The sequence below is a fragment of the Camponotus vicinus genome, unplaced genomic scaffold (genome assembly GCF_025532165.1).
Source record: "Camponotus vicinus isolate PSW18456_S1 unplaced genomic scaffold, iyCamVici1.0 SCAF_6, whole genome shotgun sequence".
In the NCBI taxonomy this organism is placed as follows: domain Eukaryota; kingdom Metazoa; phylum Arthropoda; class Insecta; order Hymenoptera; family Formicidae; genus Camponotus; species Camponotus vicinus.
In genome coordinates, this window is record NW_028141978.1 from 7,890,274 (window position 1) to 7,909,571 (window position 19,298).

The 19,298-nt window shown below is 27.0% G+C and overlaps 1 protein-coding gene across 1 annotated transcript; it reads right to left on the bottom strand.

Annotated features, from left to right (window-relative positions):
- Positions 1-8,566: 8,566 nt before the first annotated feature.
- Positions 8,567-19,298, bottom strand: LOC145972961 (aminopeptidase N-like). The gene is made up of 11 exons (XM_083102009.1): positions 19,007-19,298; positions 18,425-18,895; positions 18,096-18,279; positions 15,086-15,233; positions 13,617-13,698; positions 11,670-12,031; positions 11,056-11,333; positions 10,125-10,300; positions 9,621-9,959; positions 9,446-9,527; positions 8,567-8,786 (listed from the first exon to the last, which is right to left on the bottom strand). Exons 1-11 carry the CDS (start codon positions 19,213-19,215, stop codon positions 8,646-8,648), a joined length of 2,472 nt encoding a protein of 823 aa, XP_082958135.1. The 5' UTR covers positions 19,216-19,298; the 3' UTR covers positions 8,567-8,645.

Consider the following 19,298-nt stretch of genomic DNA (forward strand, 5'->3'; position numbering starts at 1 on the left):
GAGTTAACTTGATCAAAAGGTAGTTTAAAAAAATGGTACATAAATTTTTAGTAATTTTTCCTCTAAATAATTAATTATGATTTCAGAATTTTCACTATAAGCGAGACATTCTAAAATTGTATGATCCATTTCTTGTAATTATCAAAAACTTTATACCATAAAGTGTAATTATCAAAAACTTTATACCATAAAGGACCTGCCTCTCGCAAACCATTACAATATATCCATCTTTTCCATCCGGGCAAAAATCTATAAAAATTCAGAAAAGAATATTTTCTAATGAAATCGTGCTAATTGTTCTAGTATTACATAAATAATGTTTGACATAAGTGATAATTAATTTCTCTAAATTTAATAATTACAGATTTGGCTCAAATAATCAAAAAATTAAAAAGAAAATAGCATAAGAGCCAACGCGCGGTAGTTGGAGCGCAGAGAAGCAACAACACTTCTTTCTTTCTTCAATATTAGTTTATTAAAAAACACATTATAATAATAAAAAACGAACGTTTCGGATCATCTTTTGATTCTTCTTCAGCGCGATGTTAATAATTTATATTACAGATAGTGACGCGTTACATTAAACGAATTTGTTCTCGACGCGTAGGTGACGCTAAATTGCATCCCGCGGAGGTCTAGTAAGCGCTCTGCTTCCAACAGTCAATTAAATATGCTATAGTTATATTATGCGACGTCATAGCAGATCAGATTCCGCGCTTTTTACAATTAATAATATAGTATGCCGCTGTGCGCCTCATGTCGATTCGAGATTCGATGACGAACGTTCAATTCGTCTGTAAAACTGTATGCCATAAAGAACCTGCCCGTCGCAAACCATTACAATATGTCCATCTTTTCTGTCCATGCAAAAATCTACAGAAATTCAGAAAAAAATATCTTCTAATGAAATTGTGCTAATTGTTCTAATACTACATAAATAATGTTTGACATAAATGATAATTAATTTCTCTAAGATATACACAATATAAAAAATATACATATAAACAATCAAGCATCACAAAAAGAAATACTTTTGTTTAGGATTTTTCAGATGCCATTGCATCAATTGAATAGCTTTTGTTTTGCATGAAACAGCATCTGTAATACATTTGCACTTTGTGAGTTCCTGTTTTAAACATTTCAAATAATCATCGGCGTTATTTTCGTTATGCCACAAATCTATTTCAACTTTCCATACTATAAATTCTTTAACTTTTCCTAAAATTCGGCAAAAAATATAACATCTTTTTATTTCTTTCACTTTATTTATAGAAATAGATTTAATATATGTGCAAATGTATAGGTATTTTTACTAGAAAATGTTATTTTAATAAGTGTTTATTTTAATAAAATTTTATAGCATCAACTATACATATATACTACAATATCCATATTAATCGATCATTTATTTGAATAATGATATAAATAAATTATATAACATTTAAATACATTTATTATTGATATATATATATATATATATATATATATATATATATATAATATAATAATACATTTTATTTATTATAATTGCGATAGTGAAAAATAAGAATAGGACATTTGGTTTCGTAAACAATAAATAAATTAATCGAAAAATGAAATTTAACTTGTTATTAAGTACGAGTGGATTATTTACTTTTTAAGTGGGAATATAATGGTAGTGAATCAACCATTATGTTACCGCTGGTAAATCGACCATCATCCGCATAGCACTACAACTCCTAAAAGTGGAACAAGTTGCATCCTTACAGATTCTACCTATAAAAGTGTGTGCCGCATATCTCCGCGCTTGCAAATTTCTATTTCTTAAAATAGCTATTACTACTGCTATCATTAGATCACATTTTTCAGTTTTATCAAGTGCATTGCATACAAAAATCGTTTTATACACAATATGCTGAGGAACAAAATGGATTGATAGTTTCACGAAATTATAATGAAGAGATTTATCCTTCCTTCTTAATATAAACATACATCTCATCACTATTAAATAGCTTTTAATTAGTTCTGTATGTATGTGTGTATAATATTCTTTGCATATTCTATAATAGTAAACTACACACACACATATATATATTACCGAAGTTATATATTAAAATAAACTTAGTTATAAATAATAATTTCATATAAATGTAATAAAGATATTGGTAAAATAAAGTAATTAAAAAAAGATATCGTTATATTGGAAACGTAAATATAGTTAAAAAGATAAAAAGAAAATATATAAAATACTCGTGCTATTATTATGACATTATATTGTATTTTATTTTAAATATAAATCATTAATATTTATGAATTAAACTTTATTTATACAATCTCATCATTGAATTACTGAAAGTATGTCATAAACTCTGTGAATAATAAACTTTTTCCTTCTTTCTGCTCTATCACAAAATGGAATGCGTCATCGATAATTTGCGCTCGATTGAGAACATGTATATTTCTGTATTCTTCAGAATTTAAGTATAGCGCAATTTTTTGCCAATTCTCGGTATCATAATTGACACGATAGTATCCTATTAGAAAATAAATTGCTTCTGTCCGTTATTAGGTACTTTGAAATTACATATATAAATTCAACATATTTTGAAATGTTAAGTATATTTCGATATTACATCACAATATTGAAATTATACATACAATATGATACATAATAAAAATATAAGTTTATCATTCACTTTTTACCAGCTTGTTGTAAGTTTAAAATGATCCATTGATCTTTCTCAAGAAAGAGTCCAATTTATGAATTCGATGGTGTTAACCAAATATTTGTCCAAGGTATGGTAAAATTGGACTTCGATTTCGTAGTATACGTAATAGGTATATAATATTGTTTCTCATCCAACTTGTTCTGAAATTGTGCTGATATAGTTACAATATTATTAGAATAATTTCGCATCACCTCCAACACGGGGAAACATCTCTGCATGGCCCACGAATAAACTGCGTTTTTCACATTAAACTGATATTCGGAATCCCATTCATCTATGATACTTTGCATAGCATTCCATAAATTATCGGCAGTTTTTCCTATAGACTCAGCGTAACTATAAGATTTAAGATGATTATAAGATTAAGATGATTAAGATGACTATAAGATTAAGATGATGGTAAATGTTAATAATGTTAAACACTATGTATAATCAGTATTATAAAAAAGAAAAAAAAAATTTACATAATTTAGCTTCGTATTTGTATGTATAAAAAATTAAACTATAACTAACTAGAAATATTTAAACTTCACAATATAATTTTCATAAGCATAAATAATTATTTATTAATGTTATTTTTATACTATCCGCATGTTGATAAAACTTGTTTTTCCAAAGATTACTCAGTTTGAATTGTTTATAATTCGGACACTATTAATCTCTCTTCATGAAATTAACTTTCAGATGTTTAAAATTTATTTATTCAATGTTATTTACATACCTTTGAAATGAGAAAGAGAAGGAAATAAATAATTTTCCAGGTAACTATTATATTCTACAGCACAATTGATAACGACGATTAAGGATTTAAGTCGAATAATTCGTGTTGAATTTGAACTACAAATAAGTCCATTATCCGAGAATTTGGTAAAGCCTAAATGCAATTCAATATAATCAACCTATAATTAATGAAAAATAAAAGCCTTAAGGTATATATACAAATTGGCTTTATTAAGTGCTTCTGTTAAAAATAATGTTTGTTCTTTCCTCAATAATTTAAATATAAACACATACATTCCTTATTTCTTATTAAATTTCTTTGTGTAGAAATATGAAAACTTAAAAAATTTGAACAATTATGTTTTCTTTATATTTAAGAAATAAAATAACCTTATCCATAAAATCTGTTTGGAAAAATATAGCAAAACCTTCGTTTAACCATAATTGAAACCAATAAGATGGACACAATAGATTGCCAAAATATTTTTGTATCATCCTACGTGCTACTAAAGGTGCAATTATCATTTTGCGTCCGGTGGAATCCAATTCTTCATTGTACATGATATCTGCTACTCTAAAAATCATTATACTAACATGTATGCTGTATGAATGTATGAAAAATTGTGGATATTAATATAAATTTTTATTTAAATACATTAAATTATTACATAATATATATCTATTTCTAATTATATATATTACCAGTAAAAGACGAATCCTAAAATATGTTTGTCTTCATCTTGTAAATTCGAGATTGCGACATGATCCACTTTACTCTCAGATGAAACAAGGTTTCCCTCAACAACTTTCTTTGAATTATACCAATAAGTGTTCAAGTATATAGTAACATATTTAATAACATATACCGCAAATTTTACATGCGGTATCAGTTGCGGTCTGCACCACATGCTAACAGTTTTATTCAAATTAATCCGACGAAAATCAAACACCATAAATGCTACATTATCTATGGAGATTAAAGCAGTCCTGTTAAAATATGTCCACACCATATCATCCTCTACCAATCTAGATTCTCGTATCGGCATATTCGACAAAGCTCTGTGCTTTCGATCATGCTTTATAGAAATATCGAAAGTAATTCCTAATTCGGGCTTATTCCTAAACGGAAATATTTGCTGTTTTTTTGATTGGATACCTGTTGTGATTAATCACCTGCCACATTTTAACGATATGCTTTAAATAATGGTTAACTTTAGACAATTATAAGCGCAGAATGCGTAAAGATACAATTTGTTATTTCAATATCATTTCATATGATTTCATATATTTTTTTACTCACTCTTGATCTCCGTTTATGTACGGAGTTCCGAAAACGTTTTTTATGATATTAATTGGAATTTCAACCTTTATGTATAGATTGTACATTCCAGGCAACAAGACATTTTCGCAATTGAACACGAATGTATTGTTTTCATAATAATTTGTTGATATGTTTTTACAAACATCCATTTCAATGTTATTTTGTGTTAATTTCCACGTCCTTACATTACTTATTGGGTCCAGCATATGAAAACTTATATTTTGCGTTGCATGAATAATATAAATAGTAATTGTGCAGTCGCAAGTGAAATAATCGTTGACTAATCTTAACTCCATGTTATAGTGTAATGGCATTATATAATTTGATAATTTATTGATTAATGCACTGCGTCGTACGCTTTCTGATGTTTTATTAATAGAAATTATTGTTGCCATTGTAGCAATGTATATTAGACTACTACTTAATAATAGTTTTATGAATGTCATGTTAAATTTCACTCGGATATCTATAAAAACGTTTCCTTATTAGAAACAGGGTACAAAGAGTATGCAATTCAATTGACTTTTGTGTGAAAAAGCCTTCAAGAGAATTTATATTAATTTTCTTAAGAATATAAGATTAATATACAGAAAAATGAAACAATACAATTTATTAATAAATGAAAGAAATCATTAATAAAAAATAATTAGAACTTAATAAAGTGTTACATTAAATGTTTTTATTGAAAATGAATATTGGAAACCATAATGAACATATTTAAATAATTCCGAAAAGAACAAACAAAGTAAACATAATTTTTACTTATTTACGTCAAGTTCAGTTTCATCTTTAAAATTTCTTTCAGTGCAATTCATGGACGTATAATATATAGACTTCGCGTTTGGCTAAAAAGTTATACAAATTTTAGAAGGAGATAACATGTTTTCGTGGTGCCAGTTTCTTTGTCTATGAATATACCTAGAGTGGAGCAAAAATTCATTATGGCCACTGCGTTTAATATAATAATTCGAATCAAATATGAAAAAATACTAAAAAGCGATATTAGTATATGTCATGTCACACTAATTTATTCCAACAAAATATTAATCTACTGCTCGTTCCTCATTCGCGCGTTCATTACATATTTAATTTAAGATATTCTATTTCAGTAACGTTGCAGGAAAACATTGATTTTACGCATTTATTATAAAAAGAAATATTTTAAAAACGAAGTACAAGCAATATTAAATATTTTTAATATAATTTTATAGCTATGGTGTGTGTAAATTTAAGCACGCATATAATAATATTATAACGTCAATAAATATTGTCTTAGATTTTATATTTTCTATATCAAAATATGATTAATGATATTATTACAATATACTTTTAAATATCTTCTTATTAGCTACATTATTTACAGAAAATAAAAATAATAATTGCAATATAGAAACATGTCTTTTGAAAATTGAAAAGGAATGTCTCTTTTAAGAAACAAAATAACTGCCTTATTATTCAACGTATTTTTATATACATATATTAAAAGAAAAGGACATATATAAGTAAAGTCTAGAAATGTACAGTAAATAAAAAAAGAGTTGTCCATATCGTAAGAGTTGTCATTAAAATATTCGTATCATTAAAATATTTTACACTATATTTCCTATTTGGCATTAATTTGTACGCAAATTAATATATTCGATCATTTAATCGCTATAGAGGCTGAAAATCCACTTTTTCACATAGAATTGATTCTAAATTATTAATTATAGAAATTAGGGATAGCTTTCATCATGCATCGTCATGCATAGTAGCCACAAGATAGATTTATAAAATTTCGATTACAAATCAATTAGTCGTTATAATATAAAGCAATATACAGTTAATCATGACATTGACGGAATGATTTACATGTCAGTAAAATTTTCAATAAATTTTAATTGCACATTTTCTGCTTTTAACTCAGAACAACTAAGTAATAAAATGATTGCAAATAATAGTATAAATATTCCCTTGCTTAAAAAATATGTTTATTTAATTTTTCGAATTTCTTAATGGTTTATTTTTTACAGTGAAACGACAAAGCAATAAATAGAGAATTTTTTTTATATTAATACATAGAAAACAATATTGACAGTAATTAAATTTCTTTATATCGTTTATTCCAGTACGCAAAAATTGTAGGATGGTTTAATATAAGATGTTGAAATGCTGAAAATGCTCGATAACATTTGATAAAGAATTTCACTTTATGACGCAATAAAATTTAGTTACGAATTTTTAATAAATATGTATAATATTTTTTTCATTTCTAAGCGCTTACTGCTGCTATTTTTCTATTCAGCTATGGCTCTGAAATATGTACTATGAAATTTCAAAATAGCTTTGTGAACATCGATAAATTTATACCAATATTATGAGATCACCTATCGATTATATGAGAAGAGAATAACAAAAATTATATTAATATTGAGAATGTTTACACATGTTAGCTTCTACTAAAAGAGCGAAGAATGCATCATAAAAAAACTGACAAATATAAAATATCGTAAAACAAAACAGACGATATCATCGAATAAAGTTTCCGAACATTTAAATTTATCCGACTCTACATGTATACATCTAAGACCATTCAAAAATAAAATTACCGGAAATATTGTTGAGTTCATATATTAATGTTCTTTTGCATGTTGGAAAAATGAGCGACAATTGGAATATTAATGTTATGGTTGAAATATTTGTCCCATACATTGACATATCCATCAATTCGAAAAACAACATTTCTCTCGCTATGATACTCCGAGGCGCGATGTCTATAATAGTATTTCTTTAATTCCGGAATGTTCAATTGCGAATTATAAAACCATCTGATTATATATTTCTTTATTATGGCGAATACAAATGATAAACGGATTACAAAAACAAGATAATGAGCATTCTTATTTAATATATGATAAAAATTAATTGCTTGCAATGATTATGAAAAATTGATTGTATTCTATGTTATTTCTTATTTTAATTTCATGAGCAATAAACGGGTCAACAAAATGGCTGTTTATTTTGATGTTGTACTTCTTGGCAGTGTTCCTTCAGCAAGGAAGAAAAATTAAAGGAATCTTAATTTACATTTCTCCATTCTTTGTTGATAACTTCTTTATTTCAAAGATGTGAGGAATATTTGTCGTCTTTCAATTTGGTCCATTTTAATTGAAGATTAAAATTTATAGATTTAAAGAGCAGGAAACAAATCATCAATAGATCATCAATATTTATAATGAATTAACCACACACAACTTTGAATTCGGATAAGTGTTACTGCTTTGGTCGATTATTGAAAAATACACGATAGATGCAGTATTAATAACATATTTAATTGAGCTTCCTATATAGGGCTAAATACTTTCGTATTATATAAGCATAGATTAAGAAGAACATCATTTACAAAGATTATAAAGTGTAATTATTTATCTACTTCTTACTCTTGGATTAAATTACAAATTAATGGTAAATATTATATAATAACGAATAAAAATATTAAGTTTGATATTTCAATATATAAAATATTTCTATATATTTTAAGTTTAATACACATATTTGCTAAATTTAGTTAATACTGAATTTTAATATTAAATAAAATATTTTAATATAATTAATTAATGTTATAAATATATATATATGTACATGTGTATATATATAAATATATATGTATATACATTATATATACATATATGTATTTACAATAAATATTATATAAATATAATTAATTATATACAAATATTAAATTACAAAAAAGCCAATATATGTAAAAATTACTTAAAATATAATTAAAAACAATTAAAGAATTATTAACAATTATATGAAAATAGTGATTAATTACATCAATATATCTTATCCAAAACGATTATGCTACATTTTTGGTTTCTAAACAGTTCGACATACTATAGATCTTTATATTTTTACTTGGTAAACAAAGATTGAAGAAATTCTGTCTGTCTTTTGATCTCCGACCGGCGTATTTCTATCTTGTGGTCAATAACATAAAGAGTTTCAAAGGGATACCTGGATTCTCTAATCTCATTTCTGATGAATTTTTGTATCTAAAAAAAATTTTAACAAGTCATCAATAAATTATTTGTTAATTGTCGCATTATCATACAGGCAGAGCTTCATTGACAGAGAGCATTATTGATAGAATTATGGAACAAAGTATGTAAAAGATTGTGTATAAAATATATAACATACAAATTGTGTGTTTTATTCTGTTACAAACTTCTATAGTAGGTAGCTAATATTGAATACTTTTTGATAATAAACTTATGTTCGCAAATTTATAGTTTCATTGTGATAGCAAATAAAAAGTGATACTTTTAGTCTAGCGCCTTGATGAAGACAACCCATCGAACGCTATTGGTACGTGTGTAGCAGTAATCCTGCTGCACGAGCTGTGGGCTAGTGGGGCCTCGACTTATGGGGCCTATTTTCCTATACACTGATTGAATGGCAGAGGAAGTGAAATAGAAATGTTTTGTTATATTTTTATTTTAAAATTATTGTTTTGTTTTATTTTAAAAAATGTTTCAACAATTGCTCAAAATGAGCAAATTTGTCGTATGCACAACATCGGACTATATTTCGAACATAATAAGTTTACTATCACAAAATTCAATTTTAGCATTTCTAATCAGCAAAAATATGTGTAACATCGACTTTGAAACAACAAACAAATATATATCAAACTATGATTCATTAAAATTACCTCGCCCAATTGTTTCTCAGAATACACATTATTAATTATAACAGTTAATACCGCCATCTCATTGACTGTCCTGTAAGAACAAAATAATACATTTCAATAATTAATATGTACAATAAATTTTCGTATCTATGTATTTTCAATTATGAAACATCATTACCAGTAATAATATGTAAATTTTCTGAAATTATTTAATATGTCTTTAAGCATATATTTAGTATTTTTGGCAAGAGTAGAAAGAAAAATGTTAGCAATTAAGGCTTCAGTTCGCTCTATCGATTTGGATTGATTATAAGATAGATTGGTCATAAAAATATGCCTAAATGTTTCAATACTAGCTGGTAATTTTTCCTCTAAATAATTGAATATGATTTGAAAACTTTCGCTGTAAGATAAACATTCTAAAATTGTGTAATCAATCTCTTCCACGGAAAAATGAAAAGTTCTATTCCATGTACTAAAACTTGATAGTTTCAAACCATTACAATATGTCCATCTCTTCCATCCAGGCGAAAGTCTACAAAAGAAAATCCAGAAAAGAAGTAAAAATATTCTAGCAAAATTGTGCTAATTGTTCTAGTGTTACATAAATAATTTTTGACGTAAAGTCATAACTAATTCCTTAAACATGCACATATAACAAATACTGCTATAAAGAATCAAGTATTATAAGAAAAATTACTTGTTTTTTTTCAGATCTATCAGATGCCATTGCAATTGTTGATATGCTTTTACTCTACATAGGACATCATGCATAACACATTTCCATTTTGCGAGTTCTTGCTTTAAACATTCAGTATGATCATTGCTATCTTCGCTGAACAGATTCCATTCTAATTCAAGCGGCTTTTGCACTTCCTAAAAAAAAACATTTTTTAATTTAATTTTTTTCATATTATTTACAAAAACGAATATAATATATCTGCAAATATATATATATATATATATGTATATGTAATATATATATATGTAAATATGTATTTTTAGATAATTTTATTTTAATAAGTATATGAAACTTTATAGCATGAATTATTACAATTTCCAAATTTACCGATCATTTATTCGAATAATTGTTTACATATTTTATATCATCTAAATACATGCATTATTAACATGTATATATTGCTCTGTATACATTGATGTGCCGATCGATGAATTTGCTATACGATCCTTTTTTTCCAATGTTATATATCACAAACAAATATGTTTTAAATGTTGCATATCACACAAAAATATCGGTTTTATAAATTTCAAATTTGTAAATTTTTATTTTTCAAGAACAGATATTTACAAATAGATAAATATGTGTTGTATATAATGTGATAAAATTGAAAATATAAGTAAATTTCTATAAAATATTTTATAAAGTTTTTAATATCGCCACAAATATTTTATAACGGAAGAAAATTAATATAAAGAAAATAATTGTAATTGTATTCTATAATTTTCTAAAATTAAATATAAATTATACCATTTATATTATAAATTCCACAATATTAATATTACAGTAAAATAGCAATTCAAAAGTTTGTAATCTAAGAAAATGTAATTATTAAATTGAAAAACATAAGTGTCTTCTGGCATAATAGAAAATTTCTTGATTTTGTGTTTACCTTGAATTGAGGATAAAATTCAATGAATGCTATAATATTTGATATAAATTCAAATGCTTTGATCATAGGATACCATGCTATATAATCTTGCTCTTTTCGTAAATAAATAGCAAGTTCCCAAAATACGGAGAATTCAAGTTTCTTCTCGATCGCAAAATAGAATGCGTCATCGATAATTTGCGCTCGATTGAGAACATGTATATTTCTGTATTCTTCAGAATTTAAGTATCGCGCAATTTTTCGCCAATTCTCGGTATCATAATTGACGCGATAGTATCCTATTATAAAACAAATTGCTTTTATCGATTATTGGGTACTTTGAAATTACATATATTAATTCAACATATTTTGAAATGTTAAAAATATTTCGATATTAAATGTATTATTATATTTAAAGATGTTTTTGTTTTCTATTCTTATATGTGTGTGTGTTAGATTTGATATGTTTCTTCATTATTTTTAATTAAAACCTCACATATGATAATTCAATAATTTTGAAAAACTTTAATACTAGAAATTTTGTTTGAACGTAAATTGGTTTGACTATAATCACAATGTTGAAATTATACATATAATGTGATAGATAATAAAAAAGTTTATCATTCATTTTTTACCAGCTTGTTGTAAGTTTAAAATGATCCATTGATCTTTCTCAACAAAGAGTTCAATTTTTGAATTCGATGGTGTTAACCAAATATTTAACCAAGTAATGATAAAATTGGACTTCGATTCCGTAGTATAAGTAATAGGTATATAATATTGTTTCTCATCCAACTTGTTGTGAAACTGTGCTGATATAGTTACAATATTATTAGAATAATTTCGCATCACCTCCAATATGGGAAAACATCTCTGCATAACCCACGAATATACCATAATCTTTACATTAAACTGATACTTATAATCTAATTCATTTATGATGGTTTGCATAACATTCCATAAATTATCGGAAGTTGTTTCCAAAGGCTTAGCATGTCTATAAAATTTAACATTGTGGCAATAATATTAAACATTTTGTATAATTGATCAGCATCGTAAAAAAGAATCATAATTTGCGTAATTTATAGTTACACATTTTAATGTTATAATGTAAGTCTCATAGAAATATAAAAATTTGTTAATTTTAAATTATAATTTAATATGTAATACACTCGTCAACAAAATTATTGCATAGGTAATTTCATGTCAAATTTTCGCATAACTTCAAATAAGTATAACTCCGTCAAGAATGGTAGCATTTGAAATTTTTTTTTTCATTTTCAAACTTAAAGCCTCTATTTTAAAAATCATTTGTCAGATTTAGAATTTATCCTTCCCCTCCTCTCGTCATCTACTTAAAAGTAAGGACGTGTTTCGTCTCCAAAAAATTGCATAATTTGACGCATGAAATGGAATAAATTTTTTTCGCAAATTTTATGATAATCATCGTGTGTTGGAGGACGGAAATGTGGAAATTATCACAGCGCTAAATCAAATATGGAATGAAATTTCTCAGGCAATAATTAGAGCAATAATATGCATGAGCGTTTGCAAGAGATTATCCGAAGATGAGGCGGCAATACACATTTTTAAATGTGAACATTTCCACATTTCTCCAACACACACACGCAGACACACATACACACACACGATGCGCCAAATCCGACCAGCAACCTCTTCGTGGTGCGCATCAGGTAATGCTAATGTTGCGGTAAATGAACAAAAATATATATGTAACTTTGATGTGTCGTAATTTCTCGAAAAGAAATCGTACAAACTTTATTTTTTTAATTCATAGATAAAAATCCATATTTTACAATGATTATCATGAAATTTGCGAAAAAAATTTATTCCACAGCGTGGAATGCGTCAAATTATGCAATTTTTTTGGAGACGAAACACGTCCTTACTTTTAAAGATATGACGAGAGGGATGGGGAGGATAAATTCGAAATCTGACAAATGATTTTTAAAATAAAGGCTTTAAGCTAAAGAATAAAAAAAAATTTCAATTTTACGACCATTTTTGACGTTGTATTTATTTGAAGTTATGCGAAAATTTAACATGAAATTACCTATGCGATAATTTTGTTGACGAGTAGATATATATATATATATATATATATATTTTTTTTTTTTCTGTTGTAATATAACATCTATAATTTTATTAATGATTAAAGCTAATTTACCTTGACTGAATAAATAATTAATAATAATGGTTTTATAAATTTAATTTTAATTTTAATACTGTAATTTTATACTATCCATACGTTTGTATGTTACTTGGTTTTTGAAATATTATATAATTTGCATTTGAAATATTACATAATTTGCATTACACAGTAATTGTTTGTAATTTAAAAATGATTAAACTGTACTTTACTTCTTAAGAAAAACTCAAGTTGAAATTCACTCGAGAAACATACATAAATAAAAAAAACAGCGTAAATCTGAGACTCTTCAAATATATATCTCTTTTAAACAATAAAGAAAGAAAACATATTGTCAAATTTATTATATATTTCGGTTTTCCTTTTTACTACGATGTATTTATATTATTATATTACAATATATTATACTCACTGGTTGTTCAAATATATGTTGATACTTTTTGAAAATATACTACGCGACAATGTTCGTTCTAACATGCGCCATATGATGGAGCCTATAATGATACAAATAAAAAAATGATTTATAATATATTTAAAATGTTCCTATTGTGCATTGCTTATAAGTTCGTTACATAAATAAATCTGAAATTAAAATTAAGTAACAAAGTTTGCGTATTTAAACCTATCTAACAAAAGTTAAAAAAATATTAAGTATATTTCAATAAAAAACAAGCAAAAAAATATAATAATTATAACAGATAGAAAGTATAAACGATTAGATAAATTTTATAAATTTTATTTACCTAAAATTTTTTTTGGTCGTGATAGTGATAGCATTACATTATAAAAAAGTAAAAGATATAAGAAAGAAGAGAGGTAAATACATATATAACAAGATTAAAAATTAAAAAGGAAGAAAATAAAATTAGAAAAAGTGAAAACAGACATAAAAATATGTACGATAATTTTTAATTATTTTGTTTATATATTCTAACTAAGATATCGAATCAGCTGTTTCTTAAAGGGAATGAGCGTTTGAATAAAAAAAATCAATCTTATCTGAATATCTTTTTGTTGACAAACTATTAATAGACGTATATCTACCATATACAAGCATTTCGATGAAACACCCATGAAAAAACAAGCTCAGCTGAGATGCATTCAGAATATGCCAATTGAGTAACATTAAGTTATCGAAACAATCAGTACAATCATTTATAACTTTATATAAAAATGTGAGACCAAAAAGAAAGTCTTCTATTATGTAGCTACATATAGCATTCGATTTAGTTCATTATAGGCATAATCATGACAAGTGCCATGATGCCCATAGACGTATTTAAAAAAAAACACATATTTTATGAAAGATATTGAACACATTCTCAATCAAAATGCTATACTAATAAGAAGACTATAATAGAAGTAAAATTTATGGAGGTGAATTACCGCACAATAAAATAATTTAATAATATTGACATTAATGAACTATTTACATACTCAAAAAATAAAGATTAGTTTCTGAAATACAGTAATTACAATTGTTCGAATATATCTAGGAAGAATCTGTTTATAATTAAATATATTTAAATAATTTAATAAATTAAATCATTGTACAAAATCATATTTATGTCTTTTCATATTTTTTGCAATTGTAACATGTGCAATTGTAACATGTTATAATTGGAAACAATATAAGGAAATAGGTCTTAAGTGTTTGATATAATTTTCTTATTGTTATAGCAAGAATTAATTTGTAATAAAATATTATAATAAAATAATAATAAATAAGTAAATAATATAAATAAATAGTAAATAAATAAGTTGCGAATTACAAATAACTTTGTTTATAATTGATTCTTCTGATTTCTTTATGATATTGATTTCTTTATAATATTGAATCATAGCTTATTTGTTTATTTATACAATGTTATATGTACATACCTTTAACACGAGAAAGAAAAGTGTATAGATAATTTTCAGTATCATCTTTATATTCTGTAGAACTTAAATTGACATAAATATTGAAATCAAGTAATTCATGTTGAATTTGAACTATAAACAAATACATCATCTGAAAATCTGGCACAGTCTAAAAGTAGAATTCGAGTGAAATTAATCGAGAAAAAGAAGCTGTTAAGACACATATAAAAAATCATAATCAATCGCTGCTAAACATAATTTATAATATTTTGTACATTATAAAGTTTAAAGCTATAGCAAAGCGTGTTTTTATATTTAAGTGTGTCATGTACATAGACTTCGCGTTTGGCTAAAAAGTTGAACAAATTTTAGAAGGAGACAGCATGCTTTCGTGGTGTTAGTTTCTCTGTCTATCAATAACAAGAGTGGGGCAAAAATTTAATATGGCCATTACATTTGACATATGCCTTGATCGATTTCTTTCCCACATCACGCGTCCTTAGACAAAGAAGAAACTATCATTAAAATAAGCTCTCTCTTTCTAAAATTTGACGTTGCTGAAACAATGGAGAAAGTGGGAACGCACGGTCTATATTATACGTCTATGTTCATGGTTTAAAAAAAGTAAATGTTCTTATAATTACATAAAAAATAAATTTATAAGATTTTTGTTTAATAATTTTAGGTTAGAAATTACTCTTTAATAATTTTAACAATTAAGGATTAAAAGGCTTTATATAAATAACAATGTGAATAACACAAATTTAAATTTCACAGCAAAGAAGAGCCAGACGTATAGTGTTATATATAATAGTATGTTACATATGATAATTTTTTCAAAATTAATTTTTTGATGAAATTGATTAATTGTATACGGCGCACAAATTTTTCTTGATCCATATACCAAATGTACAATTAAGTCCTAGGTAAATCTTTACTTTAACTTACTCACCTCCAATGACTTTGACCTTGATATATATTGTCAAGGTTATTACCCTGAGTGACCTCCAAAAAGTTTTAGCCGTCGGTCATTGTTTATTACAAAGTTATAAACAAATAAAGTTTGACGAATTATATGGATACAATAGATACATCGCTTAGCATAGAAAATTAGAAACCCATGAGAGGTCCATCAGAAATGTATGTGTACACATACACAAATGCACACGCACACACACACACACGCGCGCGCGCGCGGGGGGTGCAAGGGGGCCTTCGGCCCCCCCTCCCGCACCGCCCCGCCGGTAGGCTAGGTGGACGTTGCTTTGCTACAATGGACAGATGTTGTAAGTTATAAAACGAGGCCCCCGCGCGCGTGTGTGTGTGTGCGTCTTGTGTGTGTACACATATGTTTCTGATGGACCTCTCATGGGTTTGTAATTTTTTCATAAGCAACATGTTCACTATTTGACAACTTTGAATATACTGAATGTTTGATATACTGCGAAGCACTGTGTAATAACATGTTTATATATTTCTGATTTAGCTTACTTATTTCACTTGTGATAGAGATACTGTTGTTTTGATATTTCTTTTTTATTTTGCCTAAATAAATTTATTAAATATTTGTTATTAAAAATACAAAATAATTAAATAAACGTATATTTCTTATAAATACATTTTATTAAGTACGTAATATGTTCGAAAATTACGTGAAATTCATGAAACTTTATTTGTTTATAACTTTTTAATAAACAATGACCGACGGCTAAAACTTTTTGGAGGTCACTCAGGGTAGTGATCTTGACAACATAGGTCAAGGTCAAAGTCATTAGAAATGGGTAAGTTAAAGTAAAGATTTACCAAGTCTTAATCCGAGATTTTTCATAAATCCCTCTTTACACTTCTAAGGAAACATCGGGGAGAAAAATGACGGGTTGGATCGAGAATCGAACCCGAATTTTTCGCTTGCCGGACGATTGCTTTTACCCCCGACTAAGTTATTCAGACTTTATACTTCTACCTCGATATTTCTCATTTTGCTTACAAATATCTATTACTAATCATTATAATTAACACCATGTTTCGGCCAAGCGTATGGCGCACTCTCATTCGCGTCTGACTCCTATTTGTTATAAAATTAAAATTTTTGTTAATAATGTTAGTTTTGGTAAAACTTTAGAAAAAGACACCAGGGTCGAATCGTCTTGATCTTGACATATGTTGTCAAGGTTACTGTTCTGAGTAACATTCGAAAGATTTTAGCCGTCACTCGATGCTTATTAAAAAGTTATTAACAAAAGCGTATATGTATACAACATGCGACTATACGAATTTTTAAGCAATGTTGATGTGACTTCTAAGAAAGTCAAGGTTATTTTAACTTTCTATGTAAAGCGAGGTTCACCGCACGCCACCCGTGAGTCAGCGCGAAACGAGGTCTATTATTGTATGGTTCCACATGGATTTGCAACTTTCCATGCAAAACGAGGTCTACCCTATACTACTTCTGAGACAGTGCGAGATCTATGGTTCCCCGTTTCTCATGGAAATTTGCAAACCTATGTGGAAATGTACAATAATGGACCTCGTTTCGCGCCGACTCAGAGGTGGTGTGGGGGTAGACCTCGTTTCGCATGGAAAGTTGCAAACCCATGTGGAACCATACAATATAGGCCTCGTTTCGCGCTGACTCAGAGGTGATGTGGAGTGGACCTCGTTTTGCATAGAAAGTTAAAGTAACCTTGATCTTTTTAGAAGTCAAATCAACATTGCTTAGAAATTCATATAGTCGCATGTTGCATATAATTCGTGGAAATTCTTTTTGTTAATAACTTTTTAATAAACAACGAGCGACGACTAAAATCTTTTGAATGTTACTCAAGACAGTGACTTTGACAACATATGGCAAGGCCAAGACGATTCGAGTCAGGTGTCTTTCTCTAAAGTTTTACATTTGAATTAGCATATTTTTCAATTGAAAAAATATCCAAAAAAATTTACGCAAATATTCAAGAATTTTCTGTATACATTGTTGTACTATTAATTACTTTGACTGCATTTTCAAAAATAGAATTAAAGATAAAATTACCTCATGGATAATATATGCTTGGAAAAAAACAATAAAGCCTTCATTTAACCATATATGAAACCAATAAGATGGATTGAATAGGTTGCCAACATATTTTTGTATCATCCTACGTACTACTAAGGGTGCAATTATCATTTTGCGTGCTATAGTATCGAATTCTTCATTATACATGATATCTGTTTCTCTAAAAATTATTATACTAATATGTATGCTGTATGAATGTATGAAAAATTTTAGATATATTAATATAAATTTTTATTTAAATACATTAGATTGTTATTAAATTATTATATAATATATATTTATTTTTAATTATATGTGTATATTACCTGTGAAAGACGAATCCCAAAATATGTTTGACTTCATCTTGTAAATTCGGGATTGCGATATGATCTACTTTGCTCTCAGATAAAACAGTAGTCCACTCAAGGAATCTCTTCGAATTATTCCAATAATTTCTCAAGTACATAGTAATACTTTTAATAATATATGACGCAAATTTTATATACGGTATCGATTGCGGTCTGCACCACATGCTAATGGTATCAGTCATTTTGAATCGATGAAAATCAAACAACACAAATGCTATATTATCTATAGAATTCACAACAGTTTTGTTAAAATATGTCCATATTTCATCGTACAACAGTTCAGACGATTCTCCTATCGGCATATTCGACAAAACTTTATAACTTCGATGATGTTTTATGGAAATATCAAAAGTAATTCCTAATTTTCGCTCGTTCCAAAACGGAAATAATTGCTGCTTTCTTGTTGGGATACCCGTTATGATTAACAACCTGCCACATTTTAACGATATGTAAATAATGACTAATGTTAGACAATTATAAGCGTAAATGCAAAAATATACACAATTTGCTTTTGATATTTTAATATATTCTTCTACTTACCCTTTATCTCCATTTTCGTTTATGTAAGGAATCCCGAAAGACTCTCTTACTATATTAATCGGAATATGGGACCGTATATGCAGATTGTATATTCCTGGCAATATGGTAGCATTGAAATGGTAGATAACAATATTGGTTTCATAATCTGTTGTTGTTGATAATAGTTCAGAAATGTTTCCACTGGGAATTTGCTTTAATTCCCAATTCATTAATGATATCGATTTTATTATTGAATTCGGTAGATGAAAACTTATATGTTGTGTTGCATATATGATATAAATAGTGATTACAT